Source organism: Peromyscus leucopus, chromosome 20 (assembly GCF_004664715.2).
Source record: "Peromyscus leucopus breed LL Stock chromosome 20, UCI_PerLeu_2.1, whole genome shotgun sequence".
Classification (NCBI taxonomy): domain Eukaryota; kingdom Metazoa; phylum Chordata; class Mammalia; order Rodentia; family Cricetidae; genus Peromyscus; species Peromyscus leucopus.
Window position 1 is genome coordinate 15,461,647 of NC_051080.1, and position 25,885 is coordinate 15,487,531.

Consider the following 25,885-nt stretch of genomic DNA (forward strand, 5'->3'; position numbering starts at 1 on the left):
AGAGCCTCATGCCCTTTCTGGATCTTGCTTTTTAGTGGCAATGCCTTCATCCCTGATTCAAGAAGTTACTTTTCACAGTGCCAGACTCTGTTGAGTAAGATCAGTTCTGTGAACCCTCAGACAGAGATCGACGGGATTCGGAACATCTGGATCATAAAGCCTGCAGCAAAGTCCCGAGGTCGAGGTGAGTTCCCTGGGCAGATGCCTCCCCATCATGCAAGTCTCCAACCTTGACAGCACCTGCTCTATGATGGAGGGAGATTCAAGGAGTGCTGCCAGGGTCAGACAGGGGTGCCCAAGCTGTGCTGGAGGGGGAAGTGTCCGTCACAGTCCTGTCCCGGAGTTTGCTGAGTTAGCTGAGGTTTCCTCATTTGTATCCATCAGTTAAACAATCCCAGAGTGTTTTCTTTGTGGGGGGGGATGTTGTTTGTTTGTTGTGTGTGTGTGTGTGTGTGTGTGTGTGTGTGTGTTACCTTGATCTTAGCAATAGGTTTATTCTGACCTTTAAGAAGGGTGGACCATCATCCCCAAGCAGTGTGCTTCACATCCCATGGGCCCATGGTAAAGTTCACCTGTAGAATCTAGGACCCTTAGAGGCAAATTTGGAACACCTCATAAAATTTGCCTGTGGGTTATTCACCTGTTCACATTTTCTGCCTCATCTACCCAAATTGCAGATGGAATTACATTCTCTTCTTTCTTCTTCTTCTTCTTCTTCTTCTTCTTCTTCTTCTTCTTCTTCTTCTTCTTCTTCTTCTTCTTCTTCTTCTTCTTCTTCTTCTTCTTTTCTTCTTCTTCCTCTTCTTCTTTTTTTTCCTGAGGCAGGGTTTCTCTGTGTAGCTTTGTGCCTGTCCTGGAACTCACTCTGTAGCCCAGGCTGGCCTCGAACTCACAGAGATCTGCCTGGCTCTGCCTCTCAAGTGCTGGGATTAAAGGTCTGAGCCAACACCGCCCGGCCATTCTCTTCTTTCTTAATACTGTGTAATACTGTGTGTGTGTGTGTGTGTGTGTGTGTGTGTGTGTGTGTGTGTGTGTATACGAATGCATGTGTGTGATGGTGTCTGCATGTTCATGTGCATATGTGTGATTTCCTTATCTTGCATTTCCAAAGTCAATGGTTCAGTTTTCAATTTTCCTATGAGAAATTTTTCTCTTGTCTCTGACTTAAAAGCTAAGTTGGTTTATTTCCAGGCTTTCCTGTGAAATAATAGACTTAAGGCTACGAAGTTCCCTCAGTCTGTGGCATTAGCTGCATCCTTTTGTCTCTGTTACAGAATGTCCTATTTCTCTGTGGTATTTAAACAGACTTTTTAGTTTGCATATCCTGTTGCTCTCTTGAGATCTTCTGAAGTTTCTTAGTGTGCAGGTTGTGTTTGTGATTTGTTTGTTTGTTTGTTTGTTTCTGAGACAAGGTTTCTCTGTGTAGTTTTGATGCCTGTCCAGGATCTTGCTCTGTAGACCAGGCTGGCCTTGAACTCACAGAGATCCACTCTGCCTCCCGAGTGCTGGGATTAAAGGTGTGTACCACCACCGCCCTGCATGTATGTGATTTCTTTTTTTTTAAAATCAGATTTATTTATGTGTATGAGTGTTTTTCTTGCATGTACATATGTGCACCGTGTGTGTGTCTGGTGCCTGTGGAGGCCAGAAGAAATTATTAGAACTCCTGGAGTTATGAGTGGTCATGAGCCCCATATGAGTGCTTAGAACCGAACCCAGGTCCTCCTCTATAAGAGTAATAAGTGCTCTTATCTCCAGCCCTATGCATGTGATCTTTAAATTTTTCTTATTAATCTAATCCTAAAGGTCTTCTGTCCTGAGTTATTCTCTTCCCCAGTGTATGTGGTCCACTCCCTTCTGGTGTTCTGCAGATGGTCAGGTCTTCCTTCGTGCTCCTGTGATGTGGCCTTGACTGGCAGATGTGCTGTGTTCTTTCTTGGTCTCTGTGCTAAGCTCCCTTTGCGTCCTAAGAAATCTCTGTCATCCCTCAGGCCATACCATCCTCCCACTGGAGACTGACTCCATCCCCAGGGATACTCTGTGGGTTGTTCTGATGCGCTATTCTCAATAAATGCCCTTCCCTCTGCTGCTCACTGCTTATGCTCTTGCCAACCGCTGGTGGCCCCGGGGTGTAGGTCCAAGCCGACCTCAGCAGTTTGTTTCATTTTAGGCAAGATCTCAACTTGCCTTGACCAAATTAATGGAAGCCATGTGCTTTGTGAGAACTTACCTTGCACCTTGTGCCATCCTGTGGATGCAAGTCCTTCTACTTTTTATCAACAGAATGGATGGCCAGATAGTGCTGTGTAACAGCCCCCCTCCCCCCAATTTCAGCAGAAACTTGTGTTCCTTGAGCTGGTCAAGGGTGCTCTGTCTATCTTGCAGCCTCGTTCTTATCCTGCATTATCATGGCAGAGAAAAGAGAGCCTCAAGGTCTGTCACTGGCATTAAACCCTACAGAGCTCACCGTGACACACATCACTCCTTCCTGCATGTCCTACAAGTCATGCAACCTACTTTAGGGCCAACGGGGGGAAACTGTAGAGTCTGCCTGTGAGGAAAGGAAAGCCAGTGGGGAGAAATTAAATGTCTCCTGTCTGTGCCCAGCTGATCCCATTTGGTGGATCACACTCACCAAACCCTAGAGCATGCTCTTGAGTGGCTCTCTGCTCTGTTTTTCCCTTGATCTCTGAATGCCCTCTGGGGTGTGGGGTTGGCCCCGTGGCAGGAGGCCTGAACAAGTGGTTGACACCAACTGTGGCAGATGAATGCACATCTGCCCTGCCCAACCATCCCTGCAAACTCTTGGTGCTGGGCCAAAGCCAGGGTGGGTACTGGGGCCTTTAATGACTGCGGGGGGGGGGGGGGCTGTGCTGCCCTGGGTCAAGGGTACCCCCTCTTGTTCTTGGAGATATTGTGTGCATGGACCGTGTGGAGAACATCCTGGAGCTGGTGGCCACAGACAACCAGGCCACGAAGGACAACAAATGGGTGGTCCAGAAGTACATCGAGACGCCGATGCTCATCTACGACACCAAGTTCGACATCCGACAGTGGTTCCTCGTCACAGACTGGAATCCCCTCACCATCTGGTTCTACAAGGAGAGCTACCTCCGTTTCTCCACACAGCGCTTCTCCCTGGACAAGCTGGACAGGTCAGCAGGGGGAGCTCTGTATTTCTCTAAGCACCTCGCAGGAGGCCCTTGGGTATGTGTAGATGAGGCACCCTTGCTGTTCGCCCCTCTGAACCCTCAGGATTGCCCATCACTGCCAAAGCGTCAGGGCATTGGGGCTACCAGGCTCAAACACTCAGGGGTGCTAGGGATTAACAAGCCATATTCCAGTGAGAACCTACCTGCATCCTCAGGGATGACCCAGGGCTTTTTCTCAGTGATTTAGTGATTGTCACTTGGCAGGCAGTGCTGGGGACCTGGATGCCCTAGGGGACTTTGAAAGGGAGAGTCAGATGGGATCCTGAGAGGCTGAGGGTTGCTCAATAGAAACTTTGCTGAGTGAACTCTACCCCCAGTGCACCTGGAGTCACACCTGCTAGGTCACAGCTGGAATGGGGCTGGGCATAGGTGAAGGCAACCACCCCTATTTTTGCATTACCTCCGGACAAAAGCCTATAGCAGAGTCTAGAAACTTACTGAAAATGGAGTCTGGGAGCGGCATGCAGCCTCTTCCCATGGGCTCAGCTGAGCCATCAACCCTGTGCATGGTAATATCGTGCACCCTCCTTCAGCTGAGGCTGATGCGAGATTCCCAGAAATGGTGTCTGAATGGGTATAGCCCAGCTATACAAACAGAAGCCAAAGAAGTAGATGAGTGGTTGTGTCTTTTAAATGTTCACCTTTCTTACATGTGGCTGTGGGGCAGGCCTCACTCTGGAACTGCCTGCCTTACACCTGCAGTTCAAATGAAAATACCCTTAGCTCCGAACAGTGTCCTACAGTCTTCTAAAACGGACTGCTTGTTTGAAGTCCATATAGAGCAAGGTGGAGTATAAAGTAACTCACTGGAAACTTTAGGTAGGTGGTTCACATGCTCCTACTGACATGTGCCTCTGGGGAAACTGAGGCTTAGGCCGATTATTTTTCCTAGTGGTTGGTTCTGCATTGGTGGGCTTCTGCTCTGTCTTGGTACAGTCTGTGCTGTTCCTCCAGGCTGGTTGAGGGGTCCATGGCTGCTTCTGGGTAGCAGAGCTAACAGTCCAAAACCCACTAGCCCACACCTTCTGCAGCAACCCTGCATGAGGCAAAGTGACGTCAGGGCAAGCTGGGCAGACAGTGCTGGCTCCGTGTTATGGTTGTTGGCATACACCAGTCTCACAAGCACATTGCCCACAGCGCCATCCACCTGTGCAACAACTCCATTCAGAGGCGCCTCAAGAATGACAAGGAGCGCAGTCCGCTGCTCCCTGGCCATAACATGTGGACCAGCACCCGCTTCCAGGAGTACCTGCAGAAGAGGGGCCGGGGGACAACATGGGGCACCATCATCTATCCATCTATGAAAAAAGCCGTCACCAATGCCATGAGGGTGGCTCAGGACCACGTAGAAGCCCGTAAGAACAGCTTCGAGCTCTATGGGGCCGACTTCATCCTGGGGCGAGACTTCAAGCCCTGGCTCATAGAGATCAACTCCAGCCCCACCATGCACCCCTCCACTCCCGTCACGGCCCAGCTCTGTGCCCAGGTGCAGGAAGACACCATCAAGGTTGTGGTGGACCGCAAACTGGACCGAAACTGTGACATTGGCAACTTTGAACTTCTGTGGAGGCAGGTGAGGAGGATAGGCGCTACCCTGCCTTGGCTGCTGGTATCTGTCTACGAGGTGGGTGGGCCTGGGCTTCTGTGTGGCAGCCACCCATTCCCAGGCAGTCGGGGACACAAATCCAGTTTCTTGGGTGTGGGCGATGTAGATCTGCCTGATCTGCCCCAAACTCAGCCTCCTGTGTGCATCAAGGCAAAGGTTTACTCTAGACATGGGGTCTTGTCAGCCTTGTCACTTAGGCCCTGTGGCCTTCACAATCTAGTTGTCCTACCTGTCATTTTTCCATATCCCAACCAACCATGTGGGTAATGGGAGAGGCCCCTGCCTGAGTATCTGGGGAGGTTCCACAGCCCCTTTTAGGTTCTTTCCCTCCAGAGGCCCCCTATTCTGTTTCTGAAGTCTCTCCAGTGGCCTCCCTGTGTGGTGGTCTAGCAGGCTCCACATCCACGCTGAGGCTTTTGCCTCTGGACTCCTGCCTGCCCTGTGGGTTGAGCCCCAAGACCTGGAGGAAGGGCCCAGCGAGCACCCGAGCCTTGAAGAAGAAACAGCCAACGCTTCCGAGGCATGGCAGGTGGCTCGGTGTGGGGCCAGCCAGGTGACTCTCTGGGCCAGGGGGGCTGATCCTGACCTGCTCCCTCTTCTCACAGCCCGCTGTGGAGCTGCCGCCGTTCAACGGGTCTGACCTCTGCGTGGAAGGGATCAGTGTGAAGAAACCCAAGAAGCAAATGCCCCCCATCACCAACCTCAGCTTCACAGACTCGTTCTCAGATTCCACGCTCAAAGTGCGCAGCCCCCGGGCTCTACTGGACGCAGCCACCGGACCCTCCCGAATGAGCCTTCGGCAGGACTGGAAACGGGAAGAAGCAAAGGTACTTTCAGCCACCTGGTCTGTGCCAGTAACGGCTGCTGAGGGCAGAGGTCAAGCAAAGCCCACTTACGCATTCTCGGTTAGTAACGGTCAAGATGGAGACAGTAAGGCCCCCAAAAGCGTTTTTACCAGAGCCCAATCCACTAAACACTCGGATCCAAACTTAACAAGTGTACGGCACACTGCCCCAGTGCTGCAGAATACAAAAGCCACGGGGAAGCCCCAGTCTCCACCACCCAGAGCATCAGGTAACCGTGGGGAGCCTGTGCCTTGTCGTCCCATCATATTTGAGGGATTCTGGCTCCATCCCAATCCTCAAAGAAGACCTTCGAGCTGCATCCTCCAGAACAGGACACAGGGTTGGATGAGGGGTGTCCCCTGAGAGGGATCTTCAGCCTGAGCTCACAAGTAGGGGTGGGTGGGGGGTGGGATATAGGGGGTGGGGTGGGGGGGGCACTGACTTGTTCAAGCACTCAGGTTTCTGGTATAGTGCCGGCCAAGGCGAGCATCATAGTGGGGTCCTTTTGTAACAGTCCCAGTGGGGTCCCCTCAGTAGTACTTAGTAGTAGTGCTTGCTTCCTCTAAGGTGGAGGCAGAGATCTAGGGATGGGTTATATAGTGTTCGGACAGCGTCAAGTGGCATGGATAGGCAAGGTGTGTCGGGGGAATTGCTGGGCTCTTGCACACGATTTCCTGAAGACTCTGATGGAGCTGGTAGAGTTGCAGCTCAGGGTGAGGTGACTGGCTGTGTCTGCACCCCGGGGCTCCACGTGCCGCCTGTTCTCTGGCACTGGCTCAGAGCGTGTCAGGCCGGGCCCCCACCTCTCTCTGTTGACGTAGACTCGGACCCCACGCTGTATCCCGCTGCCTAGTTAGTCCACCTCTCCCACTGCCTCCCAGCTGCCTGGTCCTCGCCATAGCTCTCCTTGCCTGCCTGCCGTCTGTGTCCCTGGATGGGAAGGCCTGGAGCACCGGCTTTGGCTGCCACCTTTGCAACTACACCCCTAATGCCAAGGATGGCGAATGTGATATGTGGCGGGTGCTTGGCACTTGCTGGGCACACAGGTGTGTGCTGCCTGTAGAGGCTCTGGGTGGGAAGAGCATCTGTGTCAGCTCCCATGCCTATGCCTGGCCGTCCCGTATGGGTAACTATGTAAAAGTATCTCTAGGAACCATCTGGCTATACACACCTAGAGACCTCTTTCTGTGGAGAAACGTCAACAGAAAAAAAAAATAGCGCTATCTAACAAGTGGTGTAACAGTGAACCACACACTGGTACTAAAAGGGGAGGTGTATCCCTAAAAGTCAGGTCAGCAAGACCATGCTTCTGAGGACTCTAGAGAGGGTTTCCCCTCCTGCAGTTCGCGGTGTCCGCCAGTGATCTCTGGTGACTGGTGACCACATCCTGTGTCAGTCTTCACACAGGCCTATTCCTCCCGCGGGTCTGCTTAGGACTCCCTCCGAGAAGGATAGCAATCGTCGTGTCAGACTCCCACCCACACTTTAGCATGACATCATTCAGTGATGACATCAGCAGAGACTCTATTTCCAGACAGGAAAGGTTCTGGGTGGACATAAATCTGGGGGGGGGGGGTGCTTCACCCCATCTCACCGCATTGCAGGTGTAAGACTATGCCGATTCGCACTCTGGCCAGCCCCCAAGGTGGCTGTTGCTGCTGTCACAGACGCTCTTGCCTCTTGTAAAGTGTTAGTGGGCTTCTAGTATGTTTCCACTGGACAGTGAAATGAAAATTAGCAATTGCCACATGTTTAGCAACCGCTTTGGTTTTTTCTGGAAAGTTCTGGATTTGCATCCAAAGAATCCCAGGTCCCACTCCCTCTTACTTGTCATACTTTCTGTTAGAGACTCCCCTTTTTTCCATTGTTTTTTGTTGCAAATATTTCCTACCCTATAACTTGTCTTTTCACCCCTTTGTGGTATTTTCTTTTTATGTAAAAACATCTTAACTGTAATACAATCAATTTAACCAACATCTCTAAATTTGGTGATTTTTTTTTTTGGTTTGTTAATGAAGGACTCAAGATCATAACAGTAACCCAGGAGTATCTGCTAGTAAAGCATCTCCTAGAATTGGATCATCGTTAGCATGAGGCAAGATCAAATAGATTTCCCAACAAACCCCTCTGGAAATCCTTCCCCCTTGTGTGGTCACCTCTACCACATGGTCTCTGCCCACATACACAGGCCCATCCCTGCCTGTGCCAGTCTGCCTCAGTGGTTTATTCATCTCTCTTAGATAGATGCCACAGTGTCTTCATGCTGTGGCCTTTCTGATTTATGCAAACCTCTTCATCTTGTTCCCTCGGAAACGGCTGAGCTGGTATGACTGGTACCTCCATACACATTGTAGAATCGGGCTATCGCTAGCAAACAAACACCAAGAGGGAAAACTATTAGAATTTTTGGAGGGCATCAAGTGGAATTTGTACATCAGTTTGGGTAGAGCTGGCTTCTTTATCACACTGAGCCTTACAATCCATGAATGTGGTGTCTCTCTTCATTTGCTCATCCTTCAGTGTCTTCCTTTAAACACCTATATTTCAAAAAATATTAAAAAGATGAGTATTTTATATATTTGAGTGTTTTGCCTACACGTATGTATGTGCAGCATGTACGTGCCTGGTGCCTGTGAAGGTCAGAAGAGATCATTGGATCCCCTAGAACTGGGTTATGGATGGTTGTAATCCACCATGTGGGTGCTGGGAACTGAACCACCATGTGTGTGCCGGGTCCTCTGCAAGAACAGCCAGTGCTCTTAACCGCTGAGCCATCTCTCCAGCCCCTAAACTCCTAAACTTTTAAAGTGACATTTAATTATGTAGTGTGTGTGTGCATTAAGGTCAGAGGCCAACTCATGGGAGTCAGTTCTCTCCTTCCATTATGTGGGTTCTGGGGATCAAAGTCAGGTCATCAGGCTTAGTGGCAAGTGCCTTTACACACTAAGACACCTCTCTGGACCCTACACTAAAATTTTCCTTGCTCTTTTTTGGCAGATTCTTTCTCTGTATATTTTCTTTGTAAATGGTATCTTTTGATAAAATTGTATTAAGTTTATAAATTATGCTCATTTTATAGAAATACCACTCACCTTAAAAATCACCATCTGAATAAATCTATTAAGCTATTTAAAGATTCATTGGGTTTTTGTCATGAGCTTGCTACGTCAGAAACACAGACAAACACATCTGTCAGAATTTGTTAACTAACAATAAATTCACAGAATGTGGCTGTTTCATTGACTGCAACCTGCTAGATACTTCTGCTACCCTTGATAACCCTGGTCAAGGCAAATATTTGTTCTTTTATTTCAATCTTAATTGCTGATATTACCTGTCCTATCACACATAGTAAATATATCTGATGTGTATGTGGCGATATCCATGTATGTCGCAGAAGGACGGGAAAGGGTTCAAAGGCGCCGTCAGTTCAAGAGTTTCCAGAAGCCCGAAAGCAGGGGTGCATAAGAGATGCAGAGTCTGTGTTGATACGATAAGGAACCAAACAAAGCCCGGGAAGAAACTGGAGTTCGGATACAGGGTGAGAGTTGAGCTACAGGACTGAGTCCAGCTGTGGAGGTCAAAGGGCAAAACTAGGTCCCAACAGGAAAACAGGAAGAGGAGCAGGCAGCAGTTTAAGTAGGTCACATCAACAGTGGAGACAGAACATGGCTGAAGCCTCTGAAACCGGAGACAGCCGTGTGTCCGTCTGTGCTGCGAGGGTGGTACTGGCTCATGACATGGCTCATGTGTCCACTCGTGCTAAAAGTCATCCTCCATCCTCAAATTGGGATCAAAAGCTGCTTGCAAAGTGGGATCTCCCAGAGTAAGACACAGCCTGAAATGCCAGGTTTACACAATATGGAGTAACTTACAGCAGGGCACAGCCTAATAATAATGTTTCGATTCTTTAATTAGACCATCTATTATATTTCAAATATTTAATTAGATCGCCATTTTCTTTTTCCTTGAAATTATTCTCATTCGTTTCTTTTTTATTATTTTATTTCACTCTCCAAGACTTTAATTCATCTAGTCATTGTTCTCAGGTGTATATAAGCCAGTCAATCACAGTTCTCATTCTTGCACAGCTCATTGTGTTTTGACTCGTTTTTCTAAAGTCAGGGCTTGGGGTGGAACTTCACGCATGCTGGGTGTTCTCCTTTACTTCTCTGTTGCTGTGATACAACACTGACCAAAAGCAACTTGAGCAAGGAAAGGGTTTATTTGGCTTACAGGTTCCAGTCCCTTCTCAAGGGAAGCGGGAACTGAAAGCGGGATCCTGGAGGTAGGAGCTGAGGCAGAGTTCTGCTTCCTGGCTCGCCCTCCTTGGTTTGCTGTTTTTCTCATACAGCCCAGACCCCCCCTGCCCAGAGATGGCACTGCACAGAACGGGCTGGGGCCCTCCTACATCAATTAGCCATTAGGAGAAAGCATCCCCTGCACACATGCCCACAGGCCAATCTCAGCTTAGGTTCCGGTCTTTCCAGGTATGTCAAGTTGATAACTAATGCTTATGTGAACCTAAGGCAAGCACTCTGCCACGGAGCTACACCCTTAGCCCTTGGGTTATTTATTTATTTTTTTTTTGGTTTTTTTGAGACAGGGTTTCTCTGTGTAGCTTTGCGCCTTTCCTGGGACTCACTTGGTAGCCCAGGCTGGCCTCGAACTCACAAAGATCCGCCTGGCTCTGCCTCCCGAGTGCTGGGATTAAAGGCGTGCGCCACCAACGCCCGGCGGGTTATTTTTATAATGAAATAAGAAGCTGCAAACAGTGAACTCAACTCCCCCTGCCCTCCCATTTCCCCCTCCACCAAACCTTTGTGCTTCTGTGTGTGTGTGTGTGTGTGTGTGTGTGTGTGTATTCAATCAACATTCTTTTAAAATTTTTATTACATTTTTATTTGGGAGAGGGGCATGTATACCATGACAAAAGAGTGTGGAGGTCAGAAAACAACTTGCAGGAACTCTCTCTCTCTCTCTTTCAACTGTGTGGGTTCTGAGGACCCAAGTCAGGTTATCAGGCTTGGCAGCAAGTTTTGTGTGTATGTGAACACTGAAAATGCTAGCTTGTGGAGATGAGAGAGAGAGAGAGAGAGAGAGAGAGAGAGAGAGAACTGTTTTCGATAGTGCTTAAAATAATACACACCCCCCAAAGGTGGCGACACACACCTTTGTTCCCAGCAGCAGAGGCAGGAGGAGCTCTGTGATTTCAAGGCCAGCCTGGTCTATATATCTAGTTCCAGGACAGCTAGAGCCACATAGTGAGACCCTGTCAGAAAACAAACAACAGAAAAACAAACAAACAAAAAGAACATATAGAAAGTTTATGAACTCACCAAATCACCGGTGATCTAGCACTTACTGGGTAGATGTAAGAAAGTGTGCCGTTGGTGCTACACATCTCTTGCTCTTCTGCAAAATGTCACTTCAGGGATGCTTTGCATGTATTTCTATGTGGTGGTTTGTACTTACAGTATATGCTGTGGATATCTTCTTCCAGATTGTACTTCTGATTCTCCTGCCTCTACCTCCCAAGTGCCAGGATTGCCACCTGAACCAAAATGCCCAATTTTATACAGTGCTGGAGAGCAAACCCAAGCCTTTTTAAATGCTAGATGAGCAAGCTACCAACTAAACTACCCCCAGACCCCTAAACTCACTCTGTAGACCAGGCTGGCCTTGAACTCACAAAGATCCTCCTGCCTCTGCCTCCAGAGTGCTGGGATCAAAGGTGTGAGATACCATGTCCAACCTTTATTTTGTTTTTTAGTTACATGTGTGTCTATGTGTGGGTAAGTATGCATGTATGTAGGTGCTCACAGAGGCCAGAAGAGGGCAGCATCACATCCCTTGGAGCTAGAGTAGTTCTGAGCCATCCCATGTGGGTACTAGGAACCCACTTTTATACTCTGTAAGAGCAGTATGCACATTTAATCAACAAACCTTCTCTCTAGTCCTTCTACTGGAGATCTTACGCATCTCTGATTAGATTTTGTTAACATGATACTCTAATAATGCCACATGTGGTGTCATCTCTGAGAATGTTCTCATTGTTTTTTACTGGTACATAGGATGCAACTGACACTCATTTACTATGTCCAGCTCTGCACTCGATCGCTGTCTATAATGACTTTTATGTACATTCTTTTGTGTTTATTATGTAAACAACCATCGCTTTTATCTTCCATCCCAGTCCCCAGGTCTCTGAAGTCCTGGTCTTTTCCGATTGCACTGGCTTTACTCATCCTTGTTGTCTAGCTCCTGATTTAAAGGAAATTTACCAAAACTCATGCATGATAAAATGTTCTCTGAGTCTTTATAAGGACTACAGCTGACTGGTAAAGCACTCGCCCAGCATGTAAGAAGCTCTGAGTTTAATCCCCCTTTTAAAAAGGACATGTAAATAAACGGACACAAATCTAGGTATACCACGACAAACAGCCACAAGCCGGAGGAACATTGAGATAGAAAATTAGACTTCCTGCTCCTTGACATAAGGCAGGATAGATAGTGGCTGAATGCCTGTGCTGTGCCTTGCTCTACCTCTGTCCTTCAAGACTGTATGTAAGCTGGCTGTGAAATAAACACAGGTGCTGTCCGGCATTGCCTGGCAGTCCTCTCGGCTCAATAGATAGATAGATAGATAGATAGATAGATAGATAGATAGATAGATAGATAAATATAAATATAGACACACATCGCTGGCTGGTGGTGGCACATGCCTTTAATCCCTGCACTCAGGAAGCAGAAGCAGGCAGATCTCTGAGGTCAAGGCCAACCTGGTCTACAGAGTGAGTTCCAAGACAGCCAGGGTTACACAGAGAAACCCTGCCTTGGAAAAAAACCAAAAACCAAAAAAAGAAAAAAAAAAGAAAGAAAGAAAGAGAAGAAAGAAAGAAAAGAAAGAAAGAAAGAAAAATGACACCTGGGGTTGACTTCCAGCCTCCACATGTGAGTGCACACACACACACACACACACACACACACACACACATACACACACACACAAAAAAAAAAAAAAAAAAAAAAACAAAAAAAAACCCGTAAGCATATTTTTTAAATGCAGACCGAATTTTTATACAGCTTTTGTATCCTCATACTTATCATGAATGAATGACATCATTTAATTTTTGTGTATGCTAAAGCAATTATCAATAGTCTAGGAACAAACAAACTTTGGTTTGATGTTGGGTAGATGGTAGCTGGATTTGGCTTATTGGGTGTAGCTAGAAATTGGTTCTTAATGACAATTTACTTATTCATATCATTGTTAGTTGTTTCTAGTTCAGATGTTTGCAAATAGTACTGCTGTAGGCTTTCCTCTAGCAATAGGAAGAGCATGGGTGGGTCGTGTCGATCATCAGTCACAGCTCATCATGGTGTTATGTGTCCCATTTGGTTCAAGTGCTACATGATGCAGATGTTCTCTCTGTTTTAGCTGTTCCGTTCAATGTGCTGGCAGAGTCACCTTGTGGCTTCAGTTTGCATTTCACTGATGCTAATGAAGCTGAGTATTCCATAGCCCATTTGAACCTACTTTTGTAAAGGGCTATTTTTTATTTTTGAAAATGTATTTTATGTGTATAGATGTTTTCCTTGCATGAATGCCTGTACACAACATGCAAGCCTGGTGCCTACAGAGGCCAGATGAGGGCGTTAGCCCTCTGGGACTGGAGTTACAGACAATTGTGAACCACCATGTGGGTTCTGGGAATTGAACTCACAACCTCTGGAAGAGCAGCCTGTGCTCTTACACTCTGAGCCATCTCTCCAGCCCACCTACCACCCACCTTGTTTTTGTTTTTGTTTTGAAACAGGGTCTCGCTCTCTACAGCTCTGGCTGGCCTGGAAGTTGCTATGTAGACCAGACTGGCCTTAACATCCCAGGGATCCGCCTGCCTCTGTCTCCCAAGTGCTCGGATTAAAGGTGTAGACAACCACAGCTGGCTGTAAAGTACTCTGTTGACTGGACATGTTTTCTGCTAACCTCTTCTTGTTGATTTGTGTGAGCTCTTTACATATTCTGAACACCAGTTGTTTGGTGGGTGCCTATCGATGGCCTTTTGCTGTTTTAACATTCTGGGTCCTCTCCCACCCTTGTTTTATTTTCTGTGTAGTGTATGTGTTCTCTATGAATATGCACATGTGGGTGCACATAAATATGAATGGATATAGAGGCCAGAGGTTGACCTTGGATAGTTTCTTCTATGACTATCTTATTTTTTGAGGTCAGGTGTCTCATTAACCACAGCACTCACTGATTGGCTAGACTGCCTGGCCAAATTGCTCTGGAGAGCTCTCTGCCTCTCCCTATACCACTCCCAGTCCCACTTTAAGGCTATAGGTGCATGCCACTATGCCTGGCTTTTTACCCAGCATGGGGACTGGGGCATGAAAAGATTGTCCTGGAGATCTGAACTCAGGTCCTCACACACCCCACCAAACACTTTACCATCACCCTGTCTTAATGTTTAAATGCACAGAAGTTATTCATCTCAACACATTTCAATATCTACTTTTCCTATGATTAGCAGTTTTCACTTTGAAAAGTGTCCATATAATCCAAAGTTGTGAAATACTTTTGTTTTCTTCTAAAAGTTATATTGTTTCACTTTTCACACTTAGATCTGTATTCCATCTATCTTCGAGTGTCTGAGTAGAGTACAATATGGAAATAAACATCTGTGGTGATATTTGTAATCTAAGAAATAAAGCTTGCCTGAAGATCAGAGAGACAAAGGAACAAGCCATTAGAGAAACTTCTCATCACTACCCAATCCTCAGGATGAATGGAAGGTGGGATCCTATCTCCAGGAATCCTATGACTGAATGCTCCTGAGTCCTCAGCTGGAAGGGCTCTAGTTCCTGTCTCCTCAGGCCTTATATGCCTTTCTCTGCCCAGCCATTTCACTTCCTTTATCAACCTTCCCAGTGCTGGGATTAATGGCATGTGTGCTTCCCACATACTGGGGTTAAAGGTGTGTGTGCCACCACTGCCTGGCTCTGTTTCTCTCCTAGACTAGATCAATCTCATGTAGCCCAGTGTGGCCTTGAACTCACAGAGATCTCTGCCTCCCAGTGCTAGGATTAAAGGTGTGTGCCACCTCAGCCTGACCTCTGTTTAACTCTGTGGCTGGCTCTGTCCTCTAATCTTCAGGCAAGTTTTATTAGAGCACAACAAAATATCACCACATTTCCCCTTTTTTTCCTAAAATTGTAAGGTTATAACTAATATAAGAAAAACTATATACAATAAGTACAATAACTATATGCGATATATACAATCAATAATTACATTAACAATATCCAGTCCAGCCAGGCGGTGGTGGTGCGCACCTTTAATCCCAGCACTTGGGAGGCAGAGGCAGGTGGATCTCTGTGAGTTCGAGGCCAGCCTGGTCTACAAAGTGAGTTCCAGGAAAGGCACAAAGCTACACAGAGAAACCCTGTCTTGGAAAAAAAAAAATGTCCAGTCCATAAACATTTGACAAATTCGGAGAAAATACTCCATTATCTATCCTATTTTGGTGAGTCCAAAATATTGTACCTTATTCACTTTCTACCCTAACTTGTAATACCAACTGAAAACTCTCTTTTGATGTCTTTGAAACTTACACACTGTACACCTTTAAGTTCAAGGCCACACTGGGCTACATGAGATTGATCCAGTCTAGGAGAGAAACAGAGCCAGGCAGTGGTGACACACACCTTTAACCCCAGTATGTGGGAAGCACACATGCCATTAACCCCAGCACTAGGAAGGTTGATAAAGGAAGTGAAATGACTGGGTGGAGAAAGGCATATAAAGCCTGAGGAGACAAGAACTAGAGAGCCTTTTGGCTGAGGACTCAGAGGCATTCAGTCAGAGGATTTGTGGAGCTGGCGAGGTGAGAAGTGGCTGTGACTTGTTCCTTTGTCTCTCCGATCTTTCAGCATTTACCCCACTATCTGGCTCTGCTGTTTTTATAAGAAGATCATTTAGGATTCCTGCATCCAACATCCATTGCTTTTTCTATGTAGATATTCAACTAATCCAGAGCTATGGGCTGTCATGTGTGCCATGCATGCATGCATCAGCATCCTAAGCTGCAATGCTGCATAAAGCCAGGAGCTGAGCACACAGGGTTATGCCTCCATAATGGGTATCTGCTACCCCACTGATTCTACTAGCCAGGCTTCTTTGGTGAAAATGTACACAAAGACCCACTCCAAGACAGTGAGTGGCTTCCAACCGTTGTTTCTTATGGGTCGGCTGTATTTCTTCTGGCCGTCTCAGGGAAGACTGAACTGGGCTTCGGGTGTAGTCTTGGCCCAGAGACGCTTGTCTGACTCTTCCTCCCGGGACTGGCGGCCCCAAGGCTATACGACTACTTCTGCCATTTTTCCAGGCTGGCATTGCATCTGCAGGAAAAAGAACGAGACGCGTCCCCTCCACATCTCTGAGGCTTTGGAGGTCCCTATATTCACAGCTACAAATTCAGCCTCCTCTTCAGTCACCCACTCACAACTTCCATGTAAGGGGACTGAGTATGAGATGGACAAAGGCCGGTGGAGCTAGATGTTGGGGCAGGAGCTCAGCCTTCACACTCCGGGACCGTGTCAATCTGTCCAAGCACCCAGGTGGCTCAGGTAGTATGTGTGCAAGTTAGGAGCTCACCTGGAGAAGGTGGGTGATGTGGCACCAACCCCTGAGGAAACCATTCCAGCACCAAACAATGCCGGGAATCCCGAGGGTGGCTGGGAGCCTGGAGTGCCCTTGAAGACCTCAACTTCTGACCAGTTCAGACAAACAAAATATACCTGAGGGCTGTTTTTTGTGTGGTCTATGAACTAAGAATGTTTTTTATGTTTTTAAAGGGTTGGAAACAAAACAAAGCAAAATGTGTAACCGAGTCCGCGTGTGGCCCCCCCCAAAGCCTAACATCCGGCTGGTGCGGATGTTTGCTATGGTGAGCAAAGCTGGATGCGACTCAGGTCAGTTTCAGCTCAGAGGTCCAGACAGAAGCTGCAGTGTGCCTACTGGCCAGAGAGTGCCCACAATGGAGCATCTCCGAGTTACCCTGAGAGGGGCCTGACCCCCATGTTGTCAGCATACCACAGAGGTCGGGTGACATCTAGGCATCATGGCCTCCCTCTCTGTAAGGAACGCAGCAAGAGGCTTGCCTCCGTGGGCCACCGTATCTTCTTAAACAGAGGCCTCTGCTGATACCAGGCTGCGCTGCGAGGTGGCAATCCTGTCCGTGCCAATGATAGTCTGATAGTAGGTCCACCCCTGGGTTGTGAAAGGCAGATTAGTACCACCTGGACCCAGTGAGAGCCTGTCTTCGCCATGAGCTTCTGCCTGAGTTACCCAGAACGACATGAGCAGCCAAGATCTGTTTCCATCAGCCATCGCCCCTCTAATTAACAGTCTTCTTTGGGTTGGTAAAGATGTAGCAAGGGTGGCGTGAGCGTGTGCCTAATTGCCAGAGCTGCTGGGACCACATCACAGTCACTGCCCATGCCTAGCCCTAAGGTGGTGACGCTTTAAACCTGTCAGGTCCCGATGGAGCCAGCCCATCCAGAATGAAGCCAGACCAAGGCCCTTCGATCCCGTGCTCTGGGATAGGCAGAGAGTGAACGCTGTTTCTCTCAAAGGAGTGGCCGCCCACACAGCTTGTCTTGCATGTTCTTGACTGTGCACTCCTGTTGGCGGATCCTTCCCCTGGCCATCGTGAGAACTGACCCCAAAGTGGAGGAATTGTAGCAGCCTAGTTGTAGATGACGGGATGGCTTATTTGGTGGCTGCCTTTGCAGGTAACATGGATGTGTAGGGAACTCAGCCTCATAGCCTTGGAGTCTAACCAGGGTATAATTGTTTTCCTACTGAGTCAGATGACAGGGAAGCAAACTGAGGGACAGTCTTCAGGTCCCGGAGTCCCCCTCTTTGGAAGCAGCAGCCCTGAACTGGAGACTGACTCCTGAGATGAGAGATTTCCAGTGAGGAACTCCTGCTTGCACTCTCATAGGGAAGTTATGGTAGAGCTAGGCCCCACAGTTCTGGGCCCAGGAACCCCAGTCCTGCCCACCCGAGTCACCCAGCTCTGTACTGCAGTTCTGAGTTCTGACTTCTCACGGCCCGGTGGGCTATGGCAGGGCAGGTGCCCAGAGACTTCTGAATCCGCTGCTCCCGGCTCCAACAACTACCTATATAGTTTTCATCCATGCCAGGCTCAGAGCCCCTCAGCAAGTGTTTTATTCCTGCAGTCATTTGTCTCAGCCTCTGGCCTGTTTGGCCCAGGCCTAGACCTACCGTGGCCATAGCCTTACAGCCAGAGTATAGAGTGGCATCATCCCTCAGAAAGGGATTGATCCACAGACCAAGCCTGTCCACAGCCTGTGTTCATAGGATGCTGCTCAATCCTAAACACCAGCTCACTTCTGTTGAAAGCAACACTGGAGGACTCCCCTCCCCAAGGGACCAGTGATGAGAATCCCAGACCCTTCAGTCCCACACCAGCAGGACTGGCATTTGCTTTCTTTATCCATATTTTTCGGCTGCCAGATACCAACAGAAGACAAGGCCCCTGGGTCACTGAGGCAGACTTTTGTGACTCCACACAGCAGGCAGCTGGGCACACTGGGTCTGTGTCACCCCTGGGGGCGGAGCATCACTACTTTTCAGTAGCAGTGAGCAGCCTACTTCCTGTCCCTTCTGCCTTGAAATTGCTTAAGGCCAATAGGACCTTGGGAAATGTCCAGGGGAAGAGCGGTCAGTCTGACATTTGGGGTACCTAGAGGAATTCTTTTCATCTAGGAGTGCAAAGGACACCCCCCAAGACAGGCACTCCATACGAGGACAGGCCATCTGCATGCATACACATCATGCACACTGCCTACACCTCCTCCTCCTCCAACATATATCATTTTGTCTTTTCCTGCACTCAGGCAAATCCCTGTTGGGTGTCTTAGTTTTTCTGTTCAAGCATTTCTGGTTGCTGCAGCTGTGGCCTCTTGTGGTTGCCTCTTGTGGTGACATGTTGCCTCTATTCTTCTGAAGCCTCAGCTGGAATTCAGGCTCACGGGGGTCCCTAGGCCCCTCCCAGCCTTCAAGGGGCATAGTTAGCCTGCTGGACAGCATCATAGCTTCACTAATCAACCTATTTGGCACCATTGGACACTGTCATCACCCAGATGTTCCTCCTGGGCCAAGGACTGGATGAACTCTGCTCACCTGGAGCTTGGGCCCCCGAAAAACTGATGTTCCAGTGATGACTTCCCAGCCAAGACTGCAAAGGCCCTCAGACACATGCTCAGTTTCAAGAGCCACTCAGGAAGGCCAGCCATGAAGCGCTCCACAAGGGCACCTGCGCTCTGCCGGGATTCATGGCCAGCTCCCATAAGGCAGTTTCTGCTGCCAGTCCTCACACTTCCTTCACCAGGAGCCAGACAGAGAGCTGGGCTGCCCAATTCTCCCATGGATGGGACTAGTTTTCTCAACAACTTCTTCAAGTGTGCCAGGCGAGTCCACAGCATCCTGCCTCAAAGCCTTGTGGGTCAGCACTAGGGCTCTACACACCTCACCGAGCCCTACTTTTCCTAGAGTTGGGGTTTCCTCACTCCCTACCATTTCAAAGCCAGTACACATCTAGGGATCAATTTTACACGTGATCGATGGGGTTCAGCACCCTACAGGATCCCTCCTCCTTGAACCAGTGCCAATCAGGCACGTGTGTCCCTTGAGAACGAACCAAGCCAGTGTGTCTAGACCCTGACAACAAAGTGTCCTGGAAGCCAGTGAGTCGCCTGGCTTTTCCAGCCATGGGGTGAGGAATTGCATTACACCAGCAGTTGCTCCAGACGTATTTCACAGTTGGATGGATTTTTGGAGTTCAAACAACACACCATTGGGGTTTAATGACCAGAGTCGTGAGTCTACAGATCACTTTGAGATGGATGCATATCTTTCTGTCCCATTGTGTCTAATCGGTTCTTGATTTTCCCCCAGGAATGCGTTGTGTTTTAAAAAGCAGAGTCCTAGCACACCTTTCATGAGATCTTTTCTGAGGCATTTGGTAGTTTTTGTTGTTGTTTTGGTCTTTGGAGACGGGGTTTCTCTGTGTAACCACCCCTGGCTATCCTGGAAACGCACTCTGTAGACCAGGCTAGCCTTGAACTCAGAGAGCCATCTACCTCTGCCCCACAAGTGCTGGGATTAAAGGTGTGTGCCACCTCCACCTGGCATGGTTTTTAATGCTTAGGAAATGCCTTTCTTTTTGTAGTGCACTATGGAACAAAACTTACATGATAAGGACAGGTCTCTGGAGAGCAGGATGGGTTCTTACACGTCAAGTCTACATGGACACAATCAAGATAAGGAATATCTCTCCCCTATTCCTCATGTCTGGGAGATGGCTACTGTATGTGTCTTGGCAGCTGCTCCCAAATAACCACAAAGAAATGTAGAATTAGTTATAAATGCTCAGGCAATAGCTCAGGCTGGTTACTAGCTAGCTCTTACATTTTAAATTAACCCATTTTTCTTATCTACCCTCTGCCACATGGCTGTGCCTTCTTTCAACATGGGACATTCATCTTGCTTCTCTCTGCATCTCCCGAGACTTCTCAGACTTCACCCTCCTTCTTCCCAGCATTCTCTCTGCCCTGAAAATCCTGTCTAGCCATCGGCCAATCAGCTTTTTATTAACAATGAGAGCAATACGTATTTTCAGTGTACAAAGATTGTTCCACGGCAGGCTACCATTTGGCTTAAGTCATCATAGATGGTTTTTGACTGACCCTCACTTCTAAAGGGAGGAGTCTCACAGCCAAACATGGCTGTGTCTAGCCTCAAGCTAATGTGTAGTGGGACATCTCCCTTCCCAGTCCCATGCTCATCTTCACAGCTGAGCAGACTTGGTTCCAGTGAGTCGATTTGAAGTTTTTCTAGCCTGCTAGTGATGGATCTATGCTGCTCTGACCATCCCTCTAGGACTCTTCCTGTGACCTATACATTCACTTCTCTTAGTCAGGTGCTCAGGGTCACAAATAAGGCTTGTATTTCACTTTTAATTTTTTTTTTTATTTATTATGTATACAATGTTCTGCTGGCTTGCCAGAAGAGGGCGCCAGATCTCATTACAGATGGTTGTGAGCCACCATGTGGTTGCTGGGAATTGAACTTAGGACCTCTGGAAGAGCAGCTGGGGCTCTTACCCTCTGAGCCATCTCTCCAGCCCTGTATTTCACTTTTGTAGAAACCCAGTTTCCACAAAGTGGCTGCAGCCTTTTACACCCGCAGCCTTGAGCATTATGGGATATGATGGGTTCTGTCCTCCGATAGATATGTGTTGGTATTTCATTGTGGTGTTTCCTGATGTGTTGGTGAATTTGTATCCCCATCACCAAACTCCTGACATGAACAGCTCAAAGGAAGGAATCATTGAGTTTAGCTCAGGGCTTCACAGGCATCGGTCCATCATGGCAGAGACACCATGTTTTGGAGCGGAACCACTCACTTCGTGGTAGACAGGAAACAGAATAGACCCATAGCAGGAAGGGCAGGGCCAAGCTGGAGCCTCTGAGGACAAGCTTCCATTGGCCTGCGTCTTCCAGCCAAGCACCACCTTCCATGGTTGCACCTCCCAGTATAATCTAACTTGAACTCTGGGCTGTGATACATCTCAGTGTGATGCATCATACCTACCACTGCATAAACCAAGAGCATGGTGGCACATGCCTCTAGTCCTAGTACTGGAGTTCGAAGCCAGCCTGGAATATGTGAGACCTTGTCTCAAAAAAAAAAAAAAATAGTTTTTGACTCCAGGAATAGGATTGGCACACTTGTCAGATCAGAGTCCTCATGTCTACCGTCTCTGGAATCCCATTGCAAACACGTCAGAGGTGTGCTTCACCGCTCTCCTAGGTGGCTCTTAATCCTGTCAAGGTGACAGTCAATAACTGTCACCCTGGATGGCTAACCGTGTTCAGTTGCCTCTCTCTGTGAGGTGCTTCACTAAGCCTTTTCTCCGTTTTTTAAGTTAGGTCTTGTGCCTCTTGGCTTTATCTGTATAGTTTTTCCACAATCTGTATGTTTACTTGGCAGCTACATGTGCTGGCAACTGCCTTCCCAGTCCATGGCTGTCTTTTCCCTTCCCTAGTACTGTCTATCCCTCCTTCCTCCCTCCCTCCCTCCCTCTCCCCCTCCCTTCTTCCCTCCCTTCCTGAAACCTCAGCTCTGAGGGCAGCAAAGACAGGAGGATTCCCTGGAGCTCACTCACTGGCCAGGCAGTCTAGCAGAACTGTGAGCCTCAAGTTCAGTCTCAAAACAAAACAAAGATAGTGCAATAGAGAAAGATACCCAACACCAATCCCTGTCCTCTGCACATGCCCACATGGACACATGCACCTGCACACACACACACACACACACACACACACACACACACACACACACACAAACACACACGCATGCAGGCACACACACAGAGTAGGATCTTAACTGGCATGATAGAGTACACTTGTAATCCCAGCACTAGGGAGGCTGAGGCAGTATGATTGCTGAGAGTTTGAAGCCAGCCTGGAATACATAGTAACCTTGTCTCCAAAGAGAAACAGAAACAAAACTCTTGAATGAGTCCTGAATTTTAACTCTTCTGTTCCTCAGTCTCTTTAGCAATTTTATGCCAATTCCACATTGCCTTAGTTACTGTATTTGTTTGTTTGTTTCTATTTATTTATTTTGGTTTTTTGAGACAGGGTTTCTTTGTGTAGTTTTGGTGCCTATCCTGGATCTCGCTCTGTAGACCAGGCTGGCCTCGAACTCACAGAGATCCGCCTGCCTCTGCCTCCCGAGTGCTGGGATTAAAGGTGTGCGCCACCACCACCCAGCTATTTATTTATTTTACTTACTGTATTTTAAAAACAGATCTTGAAATGTAGCCATACAAGTTTCCTGCCTTTGTTTCTTCTTTCTTCAATGAGTTTTGAATTTTCATGTAAAGTTCAAGATCAGCTTGTCAACTTCAAAAAGATCTTGGAGATTTTTACTGAGATTGTATCAAATCCATAGTTCCCTTTAGGAAGAACTGGCCACCCACAATGGAGACTTCCATTCTATGTCAAGCAGTAGCTCAACATTACTTAGGTATTTGGTTGCTTTATATATACAGTATTTAGTGCATAGGCATTTTTCACTAAATTTGTTCTTAAGTATTTGATGTATGTTGATACTTTTCCAAATATATTTAATAAATAAACTTTGATACTTTAAAAAATGATACTTGGAATTTCATTTTCTAGTTGTTTGTGGCTTTAACACAGAAAGCACAATTGGTTGTGTACGTTGGCACCATGGTCCCCGAGTGCTGGTGAGCCCACTTCCTAGTTCTGGTACTTTCTAAATACCTGTGGATGTCTAACTACTGTGTACCTGCAGCTTGCCTTCCTTTCTTGATGCTCCCATGCCTTTGTGCATTACTCCAGCACCGTAAAAGTGGGCACACACCCCCACGTGCCAACCTGGGTGACAAGCACGACTATGCAGAGACAGTGGACCTGCCTGGAAGGAGCATTGCAGACCAACTGGCACCAGAAAGGTCATGGAGACAAAGAGTTCCAAAGGGGAAATGAGAAGTGATGCTGGGACCAGTAATGGGCGGGGCCAGTTAGTGGAGAGGCTAGGCACATGGAACATTTTCTGAGAAAGGACTCAGAGCCCTCTGCCAGCCTGTGGTCCCAGCAGAGCGTCCTGAGATGGTACTGTGTGAGAACCCCCTCCTTCACAGCATCCCAGCCTGAGTGCTATCTCTTTTCTTATTGTAGCTTGACATAAATATCTTTTTTTTTTTTTTTTTTTTTTTTTGGTTTTTCAAGACAGGGTTTCTCTGTGTAGCTTCGGAGCCTGTCCTGGATCTCGCTCTGTAGACCAGGCTGGCCTCGAACTCACAGAGATCCGCCTGCCTCTGCCTCCCAAGGGCTGGGATTTAAAGGCATGTGCCACCCCTGCCCGGCTAATAACTCCATTTTTCACTCTGACAACTTTCCCATGTCGTAATGGCTGTGGGTTTTTCACAACTCGACATTAGCACATGGGGCCGTTTCTATGTATAGTTCTTTTGCCGAGAGCTGGCTTTTGGCTTTAGGAGCATGTCTGAATTTATCCTGCATTCATCTCACCAGAGTTGTCCCTTATTCTCCTAAGAGTGAGGCACTGTCTGATGCACGTGTGAATTAGCTCTGTGCCACCTCGTCACTCTGCAGCATGAAGCAAGGCCTTCATTTTATCTCTAATATTGATTATTGAGCTTTCCATTCCCATACCCCATCTTGACTAGCTCACCAACAATCCTGTCTAATTTAATTGTACCTGAAAAAAAATTAATGCAGTGGTTTGGAGTATTATCAACTCAACCATTCCTGGCTTTCACTACAGTGGTTTTTTTGGTCCCTGGGTCCTCTAGATTCCTTCCTGTTGCTGTGATCAAACACTCTGACCAAAAGCAAATCCGGGTTTATTTGACTTACACTTCCAGGCCATAGTCCATCACTGGAGGAAGTCAGGACACAGGAACTCAAGTGGGAACTTGAAGCAGAAACCTTGGAGGAACACTGCTTGCTTTCTCCTTCCAGCTCAGGCTTGGCCAGCTTTCTTATATAGATCAGGACTCAGGGAATAATAGTACTGTCCCCTCCCCTCCCCATCAATTAATAATCAAAACAATCTCCCGCAGACACGCCCGCAGGCCGGTCTGACCTAGCCAATCCTTCAGTAGAAGTCCTCCTCTCTGGTGACCTGAGGCTGTGTCAGGCTGACTCTGCTCTCCTCCCGAAAACGCATTAGCATGGGGCTTCACTTCCTTTACCTTACATGTTGCTTGGTCAGAGACCATTGCCTGTGTGACTTCCCTCTGCGACTTTTCTTCCAAATTGCTTCGTCGGTTAACTTTGTAAATATCCCGTTCAGGACAAACTCCACGGAAGTGCGCAAGAGCTGAGTGCCGTGAGTAGGGTCGGATTGGTCGATTGTATTTTAGACATGTTTCTGCTCCCGCGCGGCTGCTTCCTGTCACCTTGTTCTATCAGTTACTGAGCCCAATCAGCGCCTCTGGGGACATGCCTGTTTCTTCTAACATGTCTGTTCGTTCCCACTTTATTGCCAGTCGTTATTTTATTTACTTACTTTGGTTAGAATTTGCTTGTGTTTCTCTTTCTTTGTTCTCTCATCTCATGCCTTAGACCAGTGGTTCTCAACCTTCCTAATGCTGTGGACCCATTTAATATGATTCCTCATGTTGTGGTGAACCCCCAACCATAAAATTATTTCATTGCTACTTCATAGCTGTGATTTTGCTGCTGTTATGAATCGTAATGTAAATATCCGATATGCAGGATATGCGACCCCTGTCCCCACGGGCTGGGAGCCTTAGACATTTCTCAATCCAAAATGGACAGTGTATTTCAACCTGTGCATTCAGTGTTTACATTCTGTCTGTCTAGCTGAGCTCTACTGAAAGTCAATTGCTGACAGACAACAACTTCAGCATGGTGTAGCCTCAAACAGCACATGCTAACTTCTCCACAGGTTCTGCATGCAGGTCAGGGCCAGACAGGCCGCCTAGCCATTGCTGCTGACCGGCCTCCTCAAGTAGGCCATGAAAGTATAGAGACAAGACTTGGGCCTTCGCACGCCTTTAATCCCAGCACTTGGGAGGCAGAGGCAGGCAGATCTCTGTGAGTTCGAGGCCAACCTGGTCTACAAAGCGAGTTCCAGGAAAGGTGCAAAGCTACACAGAGAAACCCTGTCTCGAAAAAATAAAGAGAAAAAAAAAAAAAAAGACTTAGGTCTTGTGGCCTAGTGGGACACCATCCCACAGCAGCCACCGTGTTCAGTTGTCCCGTGCCCATCCTGAACATGTGCACAGGAGGCAGGCCACAAGAGCCACTGGAGCAGGGTCACTGCAACATCTACCACTGATGCCACTGATTTCCCATCAACCACCTGTCCTCAGTTTTCTTTCTCTGGTGTTTACTTTTTCTTTTCTTTCTTTTTTTGTTTTTTGTTTTTCAAGACAGGGTTTCTCTGTGAAACAGTGCTGGCTGTCCTGGAACTCACTCTGTAGACCAGGCAGACCCGCCTCCACCTCTGGAGTGCTGGAATTAAAGGCGTGTATCACCACCACCCAGTGACTTTTTTTCTTTCTTGAGATAGGATCCTATATAGCCTAGACTGAACTCAAACT

The 25,885-nt window shown here is 47.7% G+C and overlaps 1 protein-coding gene and 1 long non-coding RNA gene across 4 annotated transcripts in view; one reads left to right on the forward strand and one right to left on the reverse strand.

Moving 5' to 3' along the window:
- Positions 1-16,486, forward strand: part of Ttll8 (tubulin tyrosine ligase like 8) — a 47,738-nt gene extending 31,252 nt beyond the window's left edge. Inside the window, exons 9-13 of one of the 3 annotated variants that reach the window (XM_037197457.1) lie at positions 36-184; positions 2,912-3,155; positions 4,350-4,785; positions 5,424-5,645; positions 16,055-16,486. In XM_037197457.1, the coding sequence (XP_037053352.1) occupies positions 36-184; positions 2,912-3,155; positions 4,350-4,785; positions 5,424-5,645; positions 16,055-16,315 (1,312 nt within the window). In that variant the 3' untranslated portion in view covers positions 16,316-16,486. Of the gene's footprint in view, positions 1-35; positions 185-2,911; positions 3,156-4,349; positions 4,786-5,423; positions 6,052-16,054 lie in introns of those variants that run through there. The other 2 variants (XM_028869134.2, XM_037197458.1) reach the window with 2 other exon arrangements.
- Positions 3,826-5,606, reverse strand: LOC119086356. Its single transcript, XR_005089621.1, has 2 exons — positions 5,520-5,606; positions 3,826-4,461 (listed from the first exon to the last, which is right to left on the reverse strand). It is a non-coding gene; the product is annotated as an uncharacterized LOC119086356 (long non-coding RNA).
- Positions 16,487-25,885: the final 9,399 nt, after the last annotated feature.